At 27.6% G+C, this 13550-nt stretch overlaps 1 protein-coding gene across 1 annotated transcript in view; it reads right to left on the reverse strand.

The window, feature by feature from the left end:
• LOC100214984 (branched-chain alpha-ketoacid dehydrogenase kinase) overlaps window positions 1-6963 on the reverse strand; it is a 28526-nt gene extending 21563 nt beyond the window's left edge. Inside the window, exons 1-5 of the mRNA XM_065808248.1 lie at window positions 6724-6963; window positions 6528-6596; window positions 2836-2946; window positions 2616-2663; window positions 2404-2523 (exon numbers count right to left, since the gene is read on the reverse strand). Of these exons, the coding sequence (XP_065664320.1) occupies window positions 2404-2523; window positions 2616-2663; window positions 2836-2946; window positions 6528-6596; window positions 6724-6864 (489 nt within the window). The 5' untranslated portion in view covers window positions 6865-6963. The remainder of the gene's footprint in view (window positions 1-2403; window positions 2524-2615; window positions 2664-2835; window positions 2947-6527; window positions 6597-6723) is intronic.
• Between the last annotated feature and the right edge of the window lie 6587 nt (window positions 6964-13550).

Here is a 13550-nt window from a genome sequence, read left to right on the forward strand (position 1 = left end):
TTAATAAGCAATTTTTCAGAGGAATAAACAGATAGCTCGTACAAAAACCAAAAGCTTTCGTAAGTAGCAGTTTAGAAGAGCAGCTCTCATGGCTCGCCCTGTTTGCTTTAAGAGAGCTTTTCTCTACTCTTGCGCTCATTTTCTCCTGCCGAGGCCTATATGTTGTATATATATATATATATATATATATATATATATATATATATATATATATATATATATATATATATATATATATATATATATATATATATCAGGAGCTATTGTAAATCGTTTTTGACAGCACCGACCATATTTGGACGCTACCTTTTTTTTCAAATAATACTATTGTTTTTTTTTCGCAAAAAATATGACATTTCTTTACAGAAAGGCGCTGGAACGGGGGGGTACCGCCACCCAAATTATTTTTCTTGAATAGTCCCTGTATGTATATATACATATACATATATACATATATATATATGTATATATATATATATACACATATATATATATACGTATATATACATATATATATATATATATATATATATATATATATATATATATATATATATATATATATATATATATATATATATATATGTATATATATATATATATATATATATATATATATATAATGTTAATTCACCTCTCAAAGGCCGAAAAAGTCGCTACAGTCAAGAAGACTACTTTAGTTGTGGTTGTACAAACTTCTCACAATTCTATAACTATAAAACACAAACCTTGACATACAAGACCGCTGCACAGAGAAACATGTTGAGCATGGTACTAACAAGGACATGGTGGGGATCAAACTTAGAACTTCTTGCTGAAGCAAGCGCTTTACCACTACACCACTACCGCATTTGATATATATATATCAGGCCTTGTTACGAGATTTTGCTGCATAGCGAAAACGCGTAACCCATTTCTAAGTAACTCAACTCAGCAAATATATTTTGCATCGTTATATTGCGTTATATTCCGTCATATTGCGTCACTAGCGTCTTTTCAAGTACCGCTTTGTAATTGAAGTTATTTTATTAACGCGTTAAAAATCATACAAACAGTTAGTTTTTTTCTCACTAGAACAAAAGTTAAAAATAAAATCAAAGTTTTTATTTAATAAATCATTTTTATTCTTTTTTTCAAATATAAACTAAATTTTATTTTGAAAAAAATATTCTTTTCATGAAACGTAAAATAATGTTTGTTTATTTTCTTATGATTTTACAGTTGGTTTTTGATTATTTTAATAACTGTTAATAAATTTTTTCTTATTTAATTTGTGAACTCTTTTTAATAATGTTTTTCAACAATAAAGAGTTTTTTTTTGTTATTTATCAGTTACCGATAACATATTCGTGATCATAATTTATTTTCATAAATTAAACAAATGTCATTAAAACTTTACGTTATTGAATTAACAATAAACAAAATATCTTATTAATAAAATATTTACATTAAAATAAATAGTGCATTTTTTAAACTATTTATGACAAAAAATAATTTTTACATTTTAAAAGGAATTTATATATTTAATTCCTTAAGATAAAACTTAAAACACTTTATTTTTTTTAACTTATTTTTATCAACACTAAAAAAAATTATTAAACAAATTGTTTTTTTAACAAAAAATTTATTAGTTTACAATTGCGGTTAAATGCTTTTACTTACGACTTTATTTCGATATCAAAAGATAATTAAAAATATTCTAAAAGATATAAGTTTTTGCGTAACGCAAAACTGCTGAACGTGTAGGCAAATCGCCTTTTCGAAAGCAAAATGCAAGCTGCGTAACGCTTCTTAACAAGGCCTTATATATATATATATATATATATATATATATATATATATATATATATATATATTATATATATATATATATATATATATATATATATATATATATATATATATATATATATATATATATATATAGATCTATAGGTTGTTGTCTTTGGGAAGAGCGGAAGGAAAAAAAAGATTCTTACGCCAACACATACGTCAATTTTAATTACTTTTGACTTTCGTTCAACATTTGCGTGTTGGACGAAAGTAAAAACCGATTTATTTGTAATTTAATTACAAATAAATCGTTTTTTAAAAAAACCACAAAAACGCAAATTTAATTGACCAGAATGTTTTTAAAAACATTCTGAATGTTTTTAACAATATAAACAATGTTTTTATTTTTATTTTTTTTAATAAAATGTTTTTATTTTTAATTTTTTTAATAAAATGTTTTTATTTTTATTTTTTTTTACTGTAAATCATGCGCGGAGTTTTGCTACATCGACTATCTTATAGCCTGACTCGCAAGGGAGTGCTGCTACATACAAAGTATAAGTATAGAAAAACTTACTATAATCATTTAGTTAAAAACACTTTTAAAATTACAAATAAAAACAAACTTACAGGTACAAACTTTTTCACTTGACGAAAAGCTTTTGCAAGGTAAGTAACAACATCTTTGTGATCATTTAAAAGCTGACTTAATAAAAAACTGTATTGTCTCTCTTTTTCTAAGTTGTCAATCTGAAAATTTTTTTTTAATTCATCATTCTCAAAATTTTGATTTTCTTTTTGAAAATTTTTCTGAAACAAAAATCAAAATATGTAATGCATACCTCAGTGACATGTACCAATTTACGAAAAGCCCGAAGATACAACTCATACTAAAAATTAAAAAACACCATTATGTCATCAAAATACTTATGTCACCAAAATGATGTCATTAAAACAAAGTCACTGAATGATGTCATTAAAAAAATGTCACTAAATTTGGTAAAATAGTTATTAAATGTTATACCTATATTTACTTTATAAATTTAGAAAAAACTCTATTACCACTTCCTGCATAATTGGATTAATCAAAACAACATACGGCAGGCTTTGAAAATCTTTTATATGTCGAGCAATTCGACGTGGCAATTCTTGTTGCAAATAATGGGCACTTTTCTTTAAACATAAAAAATTTTAAAATTTTATTCAAAATATAAATGTCTTTTATTATATTTTTAAAATTATCAAAAATCCTTTAAAAAACAATCAACTTTTAAAAGTTATAGAGTAAAACAGAGTAAAATGAAATAGCAGGTAGAATGAAATAGTTATGACAATGTTTTTTCTTTTTCTCTTAATTATTGAATAATCTTTTTACAAATATTTTTAAATCATGTTGTAGAATATACTTTTCTGAGTAAGATGATATCTTTAATTATAACTATTACTTATTATTATTTATAATTTAATAATAACTTTTTATTTATTAATATTTATCAATTTACTTATGAAATTAATTTATAAACTTAATTATAAAATTTATTAATAACTTATTAATTGTAATTTTATTTTTAATAAAAAATTGCTATAAATTTTTATGTTTTTGTATGTGTAATAAGATTTTTTTATTATTTTGAAAAATGAACTTAAAACTCTCAGAAGTTAAATTTGATATCATTGAACTTGAAACGTCTTCTGGCATAACTTTTTATGCTGATCAAGAATCTTTTTTCAAAATCAAATTTGCTATTTAGGAAAAAAAGTTATGAGTAAAAAACCTAAAAGGAGAACTGTGGGATTGAATGAAATACGCTCATAATATGTAAAGCAATAGCTCACATCTTAAATGCGGTTTTTTTATTGAATCTCAAGTGACCAATAAATCTCCTACTATAAATTTTTTGTATTGAAAAAATTTAAATGAATGACTTTTACTGACTGCTTTTATTAAATAATTCTAATGAATGAATGAAATACGCTAGTTACTCTCTTGTTAAATGTGGTTTTTATTAATTAAATATTTCTCAAGTGATATCTCTATAAATTTTGTGCATAAATTTTAAATGGATTATTGTTGAATCTATTTTAATATAAAATATGCCTTGAAACAACTTGGATGCAAAGGAAAAAGAAAAACTATACACCGAAGAGCAATTTACGTTTGTCGTGGTTAAAGTACAAAGCAGTGAATTTTTACTTAAAAAACCTACTAAATCATTCAGCATACCAGTAGCAACTCTTCACAAGCATTTCCAGGGCATAGGTAAAACAAGTGGCAGTGGTTCAAGCACGAGATTGTCAAAACAACTTATATCAGTTTTGGTAGATACACTCATCAAATTATCAAATTGGGGCTTTGGTAAAACTTACAATAACGACATCACACTAATTACTGACAATTTGCAACATTAAGGTCAATCTCATTTGTTTCATAATGGTACACCAGGAAGAGATTGGTATAACCTTTTCATAAACCCGTGGAGTCATAGGTTGAACATCAGAGCCATAGGTCATAATTCATCACTCAGAGCTGCTTCTTGCACACAAGAAATAGTAGCAAAGTATTTCAACATACTGCAAATGGATTCAACGTAGCAGGTATTAACAAAAACACTCTATGTCATTTGTGGAATTTTGATGAAATTGGCTTCTCTGGTGATCAAGGTAAGCAAAATATAGTTTTCCGGCGAGGTGCAAAATAACCATTATAATTGGTTGGCAACAACAAAAAGTCCATTATACACCTGGAAACTGTATTAGTACTGCTGGTAATCATCTTGCTCCATACATTATTTTTAAATCAAAAAACGCCTGTAAAGAGATTGGTGCTTAAGTGGTCTAGATGATGCCATATGTGCTATATCTCCATCCAGATGGAAGATAAGCAATATGTGCAGTGGTTCACTAACATATATATATTCCCGCCATTAAGAAAATTCCAGGTAATTATTTCAATCTAATTTTAGTCTAACTATATTCATCTAACTTTACATTCACAAAAGATTACATCAATCTAATTATAGTTATCTAATTTTAGATATTTATATTTTAATCGTTGATGGACATGTGACACATGTCACTTATCAGGTCATACATATTTGCATCAAAAAAAATATCTTGTTAATTTGCTTACCAGCTCACACGTCACATACTCTGCAGCCATTAGATGTCGGTGTTTATTGCCATGTCAAAAGAGTTTGGTGCAAATTTCTTCAACAGTTTTATGCAGAGACAAAGTTTAGCAACTTATCAAAAGAATGCTTTAGTCACCTGCAAAAAAATCTTTTCAGCTCTGGTGAAGTTTTTACACATACCCAAATAGTCATAGTCACTGGGTTTCAGAATACTAGCTTGTTTCCGCTTGACATCAATAAAATTGACCGTCATCTGAACCTGAGCCTTCATTATCTCAACAACTCTATATTCTTTTTAATTTTTAACTCACTTCTGCTATTTTAATTTTTAACTCACTTCTGCTACAGCATGGGGCTCAGAGTGGCTGGTGAACTTCAATACAGATAAAACTCAATTTTTTTCAGCCAATCGTTATTGCAATAATTTAGATCTTCCTATTTTTATGAACAGTGTTGTACTCGATGAGTCATCTACTCTTCATCTTCTAGGATTAACTCTTACTTCCAATCTTTCTTCGAAACCATATATCAAATCAGATACAAAATTAGCATCTGCTAAGGTTATATCTCTTTATCGAGCTCGACACTTTCTTTCTTTGGATTCTATTCCCTATCTCTATAAATCTTAAACTCGGCCTTGTATGGAATACTGTTGCCATATCTGGGGCGGATCTTCTAACGATGCCCTTTCTCTTTTAAAAGAGAAAGGGCATCGTTAGAAGATCCGCAAAGAAAGCAAAGATGTTTTAAAGGCAAAGATGTTTTAAAAAAAACCAAAAAAAAACCAGTGCCTATGATAGTACCATCACCAATACTAGCACCAGGAACTACTCAGCCACTGCCCTCTGTATCAACACCAACATCTTTGATTGATTTTTTAATTGTTATTATTGTTTTTTTTTTTAAATAAAGTGTTGTTTTAATTACACATATATTTGCGTAATTCATTCTTCCCTAATGTCAGTGTAGAATGGAATAAATTTTTTTTTAATCAAATAAAGTTTCATAAAAAACTTTTTAAAAAGATTATTTGATTTTTATATATTTAAATTCTCTTTTATATACTTAAATTCTCTACAACTTAAGAAAAAAAAATTAAAAATCTTTTTTAAGATTTTAATTATTTATTAAAAAAAAAAAAAAATTAAGATCTTTAACTATTCCATTTGACCCCAATTTACTCTATTCTGTATCAAAATTCAAAAAACTGAATTTGAGTCAACTAAAAAATTTAATTTCTCTTTCATTCAATCTTTATATTGTCTGAACCTTTACTAAATGAATACCTATAAGATGCACTTAACTTTTCTATTAAGTTGTTTTTAATTTTATGGTAAAAACGTTTTACATTGATTATCTATATCTGCCATTCTGATTTTAAAATTCAAATTAATTAAAAAATTTTATTTAAAATAAAACTTGATTAATATTAATGTTTTAGAATTAATAATAATGCTTAAAACTATATATAGTTTTAAAAATCTAGCAACTAATAAATATTTATACAAATCTTAATTGACATGCATATACATGTTACATATGCATATACATGCATATATAGGTTGCATGTGCATATACATGTTACATTAACAAAGTAAATAAAATCAAAATAAAATAATTCACCACAAGATGAGATCCATCAGCAAATTTTCCATGAAACATAATCTGTGTTGGAGTTAACTTGTGTAAAGGCTAAAAATTAGAAAATTATCATCAGCTTAGACTTTGAGACCTAAGACTTTGAAAAACAAAAATAAGAAGCTTGAAAAACCAGTACTCTATGCCTGACTACTATCTAAATAAATTCCAAATAAAAAACCTTTGCAGCCTCTCTATCAACAAAATCTTGATCATAGTATGCCCATTTTTTCTCTAAGCCATATTCAGTGTTTGGTCCACTTGAAACAAATCTCCAAAATTTGAAGTGCTTTAACTGATCAACCTTTCTGCTAAGATTCATTCAATACACGTGTTGTTGCATTGGTTTTAACATTAATTTCTGATATAAAAAATACTTTGAGGCTATCTTGAAAAAAGTAATACCTTGAGACTACATTTAGAGTTAAAATATTCCTAACAAATAATAAGGTAACAAATAAATAGATTGAAATCCTTTTTAAAATTTAAAAACGGTTGGTTTTATAAAATGGTTGTTTAATAACAATCAGAGAAAACGAAAATTGAAAAGTTCTATAGCTCTAGAAATAAAACTTCAACTCCTTCAATTGAATCCTTCAATTCTAATTGTTTTTTAAATTTTAAACAAAAAAAGTTTATTGAATTATGAAATAAAACATTTAAATCTTTTTTTTTAAATTATTTCTTATTCCAAAAATATTTTCTTCTTTTTAAGAAATGTTTTACAATTTAATCTAACAAAAAATTTTATTATTTTTATTAAAATGTTTAATATTTGTAATGAATGTAACTTGAAATCTGAAAAAAGAAACTTTGCAAGCCAACCCTGTTTATCTAATCTGACCATTCTATTATGCAAGCCATGAATCAATAATGTTTTTAAGCCACTGTCTATATGAAATAACACTTGGCTCAGTGTACAGTATATGTATTGTGGATATATTAATTAATTGCAGCAAAAAAAACCTTAAAAAATTCTTTAATCTTTTTTGAAAATACAAAGAAAAACTTGCAATTTTCACAGTGAAGTCACTTAAGGACCGGAAATGAAACAACACTTTTAGATTTTTAATAATAAATATAACATTATTGGCAAACTTACAATAAACTAATGTGTTTTACAGTTGATAGAAAACTATTTGCCAGTTTTTAGTGTTTTGCTTTATTTTTTAATTATGTACTAAATTCATAAAATACTATAATTACTACTTATACTATAATTCATAATGTGATATCAACAAGATCTTAGAAGGCTTGTAGACTTGTGAAGGTTTTAAACAAAACATGTTTTAATACTGGAAGATTTGCTGGAAAACCCTTTTTTTTTTTTTTTTGGTTTACCAGTGAGCTATCTTATAAACAACTCATCCAATGATTGGTTACAAGATTAAAAAGATTTATTTAATCGGCAGTAATTTGACTCATTATGTTGTATCATTGTGACAAAAGTCAAAAATGACTTGGAAAGGCTTTAGTATATAGTTAATTCAAATCTTTCAGAAATAAATGATAGAACATTAAAAAACAAAATTTCTAAAACATTTTAAAAAGTGTTATCTGTAGAGTGGATTTAATCTAGAAACCATAATTCCAGTATAAGCTAGCTAGAAAAGAAACTGGAAACATTGTTTGATCTCTTTTCTTGCCATGCTGTCTTTCAATTTTTGATTATTGTGAAGATAAGTAAATATAATTTTAATTTTCTTTTTACAACTTTTTTTTTAATATTAAGTAATAAAGATTTTATATGCATAGATAGAAATTCACTACCTTTTTCTAAGCTTCTTCTTCTTCTAATTCACTACCTTCTTCTAAGCTTCTTCTTCTTTTAATTCACTACCTTTTTCTAAGCTTCTTCTTCTTCTAATTCACTACCTTCTTCTAAGCTTCTTCTTCTTTTAATTCACTACTTTTTTCTAAGCTTCTTCTTCTTCTAATTCACTACCTTCTTCTAAGCTTCTTCTTCTTTTAATTCACTACCTTCTTCTAAGCTTCTTCTTCTTCTAATTTGCTACCTTCTTCTAAGCTTCTTTTAATTCACTACCTTCTTCTAAGCTTCTTTTAATTCACTACCTTCTTCTAAGCTTCTTTTAATTCACTATCTTCTTCTAAGCTTCTTCTTCTTTTAATTCACTATCTTCTTCTAAGCTTCTTCTTTTAATTCACTACGTTCTTCTAAGATTCGCAGAAGCTATGTAATGAATACTTTTTGAAAAATTTTGATTTAATACTAAAATAATAAACATTTAGGTTAGATGTCAGAAATGTTGTGACTGCAGAAAAAGTGGCTGCAAAATAAACACTTTGAAACTGTTTGTCTCTGTGAAGAAAGTCAAATGTCAGAAAATAAAAAAACTCAGATAGCAACTGAATACAGTTTCTCAAAGTTCAAATATCAATTGACACTAAGCAACATGAAGAAGTTATACAACTAAAAGTAATTGATGTGGATGAAAAAAAATTCATAAGTTTTTGAGATGAAATGAAGGAGTAATGGGGACCCTGACTTGTAACGAACCACCAAAGTCAAACATCATCTCATTTTTACTTGTGAAAATGTAAAGGATTTTGCACTGTATATTTTATTTTATATATTTAAATGTGTTACATAGTTTTTTTTTATATATTTACATACAGCTTTGTTTACATTTAAAATTTTTTGTATATTAATTCCTTTTTCTGGAAATTATCTGACACATGTTATATTAGAAAATGATAAAGATAGGAAAATTGCTTTAGCAACATTAAATGTCCAAACTAAATATGATAATGTTGAAATTTTAGAAGCAATTGTTCTTGACAATACATGTTCTAACACTGTAGATAACGGTTTAGTGATCAAATTGGAAAAATTAGAAAAATCCAATCAGAAAAGCTTTTGAAACGCAGCATTTTTTTAGTAGGTTGTTTGCTTTATCAGTGTGAGCAACCACTTTGTTATGTTATATCTGAAATAGATAGAAAAACAAATAACCATAAAGAGTATAAGGTAATATTGGTGAACAAGTGTCTAACATATTTATGCATGAACAACTTTGATACAATTTGTTCCCATAGACTCTGAGATAGAGTTGTAATAAATAAATGCTAACCCAGTAATCACAAAGATGCACCAAGGCTTCTTAATAAAACAATAAAGTTAGTCAATAAACAGAATAACAGAAATCAAAAGATTGTATTGAAAAGTTTTCAGGGTAACTTTAACTGCTGCTGTCAAGAAAACTTTCTTTATGCTATGTTACCAGATAATATACTATAATTTTGTAAGAGATTGCTCTTAAAAAGGTAATATCACTATAAGTGTGCAAAAAAAAATCTAAATAAATCTATAAATAATTTATTCACTTTATAAAGTAAATACAAAGTTAGGATCAGTCACAAACAGTTATTTAACTGACAAAAACGTGACAACCAACAAATATTCATTATAAATTTGACAAAATGTATAACATATTACTAGTACATGAATAATATCAGGTAATATAATAATAATGATAATATTATAATAACAAAAAAAACAACAAAAAAACTACATAATAATGAAGAAAAATGCGATAATATTGTTACACTCTTTATTATATAGATAGATTAATGCTAGACAAAGAACATGAACATATTTTAAGAACATCTTCAATAAGCATATGAAATATGTTTTAAGTGAACCTAGAGCTCAAAAATAGTTAATGGTTATTAATTCTCTTCCATTAGAGGTTTTCAGAGACTAATTACAATAATATTTACATAATACTTACAATATCAATTATAATAATTAACTCAAACAAATAATATATAATATAAAAATAGTTTTACCAACAATAGATATATCATAAATGCCTTTTAAAAAATGAAATTTAAAAGCTAAATTTACAATTACATTATAAAAAAATGTAGTAAAAAGTTGTAACTCTTCAATTTATATAATTATTATAAGCTGAAAGACTATTTAATTTTAAAACATTTTTAGGTACACAAAAGATAAGGACAGAAATGTGTTAAATTTTTTCAAAATCAAATCAAATATTCAATAATACATGAAACTAAACAACACTGATTTTTCAGTTTTGATTTTTCAAGCATATAGTCTTTTGATTTTTCAAGCATATAATCATAAAATGGTTTGGTTTGAAACTATACCAGGAAATACAGTATTGGACAAAACATTTGCAACCAACATCGAACAATGCTAAAAAGTGTTTCTAATTTTACATGTCTTAAAAACGAAACGAACTGTACTACCACAGCAAACAGTTCAGGAGTCTGGAGTCATAGCATGCCATGACATGAGCAATCAGCTGACAGGTGACAGCACACAGGCAGAATTTCGTTGACAAGTGCCATTTTGCAGGGGACAAAACAAGTGCAACTTTTTTGGTTTGTTTCATTTTCTTAAGTCTGGTCCGTGTCAACGTCTTGGAAGTTTTTTAATAATTAAAGGAAGTATCCAGAAATTTCCAGAAGCATGCAGAAGCTTCCAAAAGTTTCCAGAAGAAGCATCTGGAAGCATCCAGTAGCATCCAGAAGTATCCAGAAACATTCAGAAGCATCCAGACGCATCCAGAAGCTTCCAGAAGCATCAAAAAGAAGCATCTAGAATCTTCCAGAACAGGTTCACACAGGTTCATTTTACTATATAAGAGACATGTAAATCGACATGTAATTCAGTCAGTATATGGAAGTCAATCAGTCAGTTTTATCAAGACAGTTTATTGAAGTGAGTTTTATCAAAGTGTTTTATCGAATAACATCAATACAAGAAGTGAAATACAACAAGTGTTTCATTGCATCAATACAGTCCACATCCAACCAAGACGTTGTGTTCCAGAGAGCATTATTGTATCATCACAAGGTAAATGTAACACGGTAAGCCTTGAGAAGCATGATTATTTATTTTTATTATTTTTATGACTTCAAGTGCAAAAATGGCTCCCAACAGTCTTGGATTGGAACTAAGAAAGAAAATTATTGGCGATTACATAGGTGGAATGTCACAAAAAAGTATTTGTGATAAATATTGCGTAAAAAAATGGACCGTATCAAGACTATGTTCCAAATTTCGTTCTACTGGGAAGTTGGCAGCATATAACAAAGGTGGAAGGCCGCGTTCCACCACTTCTAGAGAGGATTCTATGATCGTCAGATCCGTCAAAAAGGATCCCTGGATATCATCAGTTGAGATACAAAAGCAATTAGAGCTGCCTTTATCGGACCGAACAATCAGACAACGTGCTGTTAAAGCTGGATTGTTTTCTTGACGCCCTGCAAAGAAACTGCTGATTTCACTAAAAAACCAGAAGAAAAGACTCCTGTTTGCTACATCTCATATTGACTGAAATGTGCAGAAATGGCAAACTGTCCTGTTCAGTGATGAATCGAAGTTCAACATCATTGGGAGCAATGGCATTTGCTGTGCACGTTGACCGGCTGGAAAACGCCTCAATTTACGTTACTGCCATAAGACCGTGAAGCATGGTGGAGGCAATGTAATGGTCTGGGGGTGTTTTTCTGCTAACGGTCTAGATCCAATACATCGAAACGATGGAATAATGAGCCGTTTCATGTATAAAAATATCCTGAAAGATGTTATGTTACCTCATGCTGAATGGAATATGCCAATAAAATGGGTTTTCAGCAAGACAACGATCCGAAACACACTGCAAAAGTATTCAAGCAGTGGTTTCAAGACAACCACCTATCGGTGATGGATTGGCCGCCTCAATCTCCGGATCTCAACCCTATCGAGAACCTGTGGGAGATCGTCAACCGCAGAACTAATCGTGAAGGTGTTCGTAATAAGGATCAACTGTTTGAACAAATCCAAAAGGCCTGGGCAGCGATTCCACAAAGTTTCATTGATCACCTGATCGAATCTATGCCTCGAAGATGCAAGGCTGTGATCGAAACAAAGGATTCGCCACAAAATATTGATAGCGAAATACAGCTTGGTCAACATTTTGTCGAGTTGCACTTGTTTTGTCCAGAATGAAATCAACTTTTTTTAATACTTTTGATTAATTTATTAATTTTCGTGTACAAATAATGAACTTTGTGATGAGTAAAACTTGAAGAACTTTGTCTCTAAACAGTTACATAGTTATTTCTCTATATTGAAAAAATGCAGCACTTTTATATAAAGAAATTAAATTAGCATTATTTGGTTGCACTCGTTTTGTCCGATACTGTAGCTTGTGAATTTGTTCAGCTGGACTATAAAAAATTCAAAAAAAAACTGCTTCAAACACTAAAGAATAATGAACTTATAAAGTGAACATTTATTTTGTAATAGCGAACATTTATTTTGTTAAAGTTACTTAACTAGCATTAAGTTGCTAAATAAATAAATAAAAAAAATAAATAAAAAATAATCTGATTCAATCCAAGTACCTTGCTATTAATTCAAAAAAAAAAAACTGGCGGAAAACATATATACCTCTTATTAAATTTCATTGTACCTGGGAATACTGAATCAACAAAATTTTAGAAACAAACTGTAAAAACTTTTAAGAAACATATTTAGTTTGAGAAAATAAAAAATCCAAATTATAAGTAATTTTATGATAAGAAATTTTTTAATGAGTTGATTAAATAATTTTAAGTATTAATCACAAAATAAATTAGTTAAAAAGTAGTTAAATCTTTATACACTTGTAATTTTTCTTTTTTTGTTTGTTTACTTAAACATAAAATTGAAAAAATTACAAATTTATTTACAATTTTACAAAATCAGGTTCAGTGTCACTCATATAGTTAGAAACTAGTCATTGGACTATAATGAAAAATAAAACAATATAATAAATTTGTTAAACAATATAAAATGTATCGCCATATAATTTTATAAGGATGCTTTTTTAAATAATAATATACATACATTTAAAAAGCATCCATCAAAAACTATTGTCAGGAATAAATTTCAGACCTATGTGAGAGTAAGCACCTGTGTTGAAAAAGGATTCTGTCAATCTTTAAGCTATGATGAGTTACGTACAATAAGAAAAAATTTGTTGAAAAAAA

The sequence above is a fragment of the Hydra vulgaris genome, chromosome 10, assembly GCF_038396675.1.
Source record: "Hydra vulgaris chromosome 10, alternate assembly HydraT2T_AEP".
Classification (NCBI taxonomy): domain Eukaryota; kingdom Metazoa; phylum Cnidaria; class Hydrozoa; order Anthoathecata; family Hydridae; genus Hydra; species Hydra vulgaris.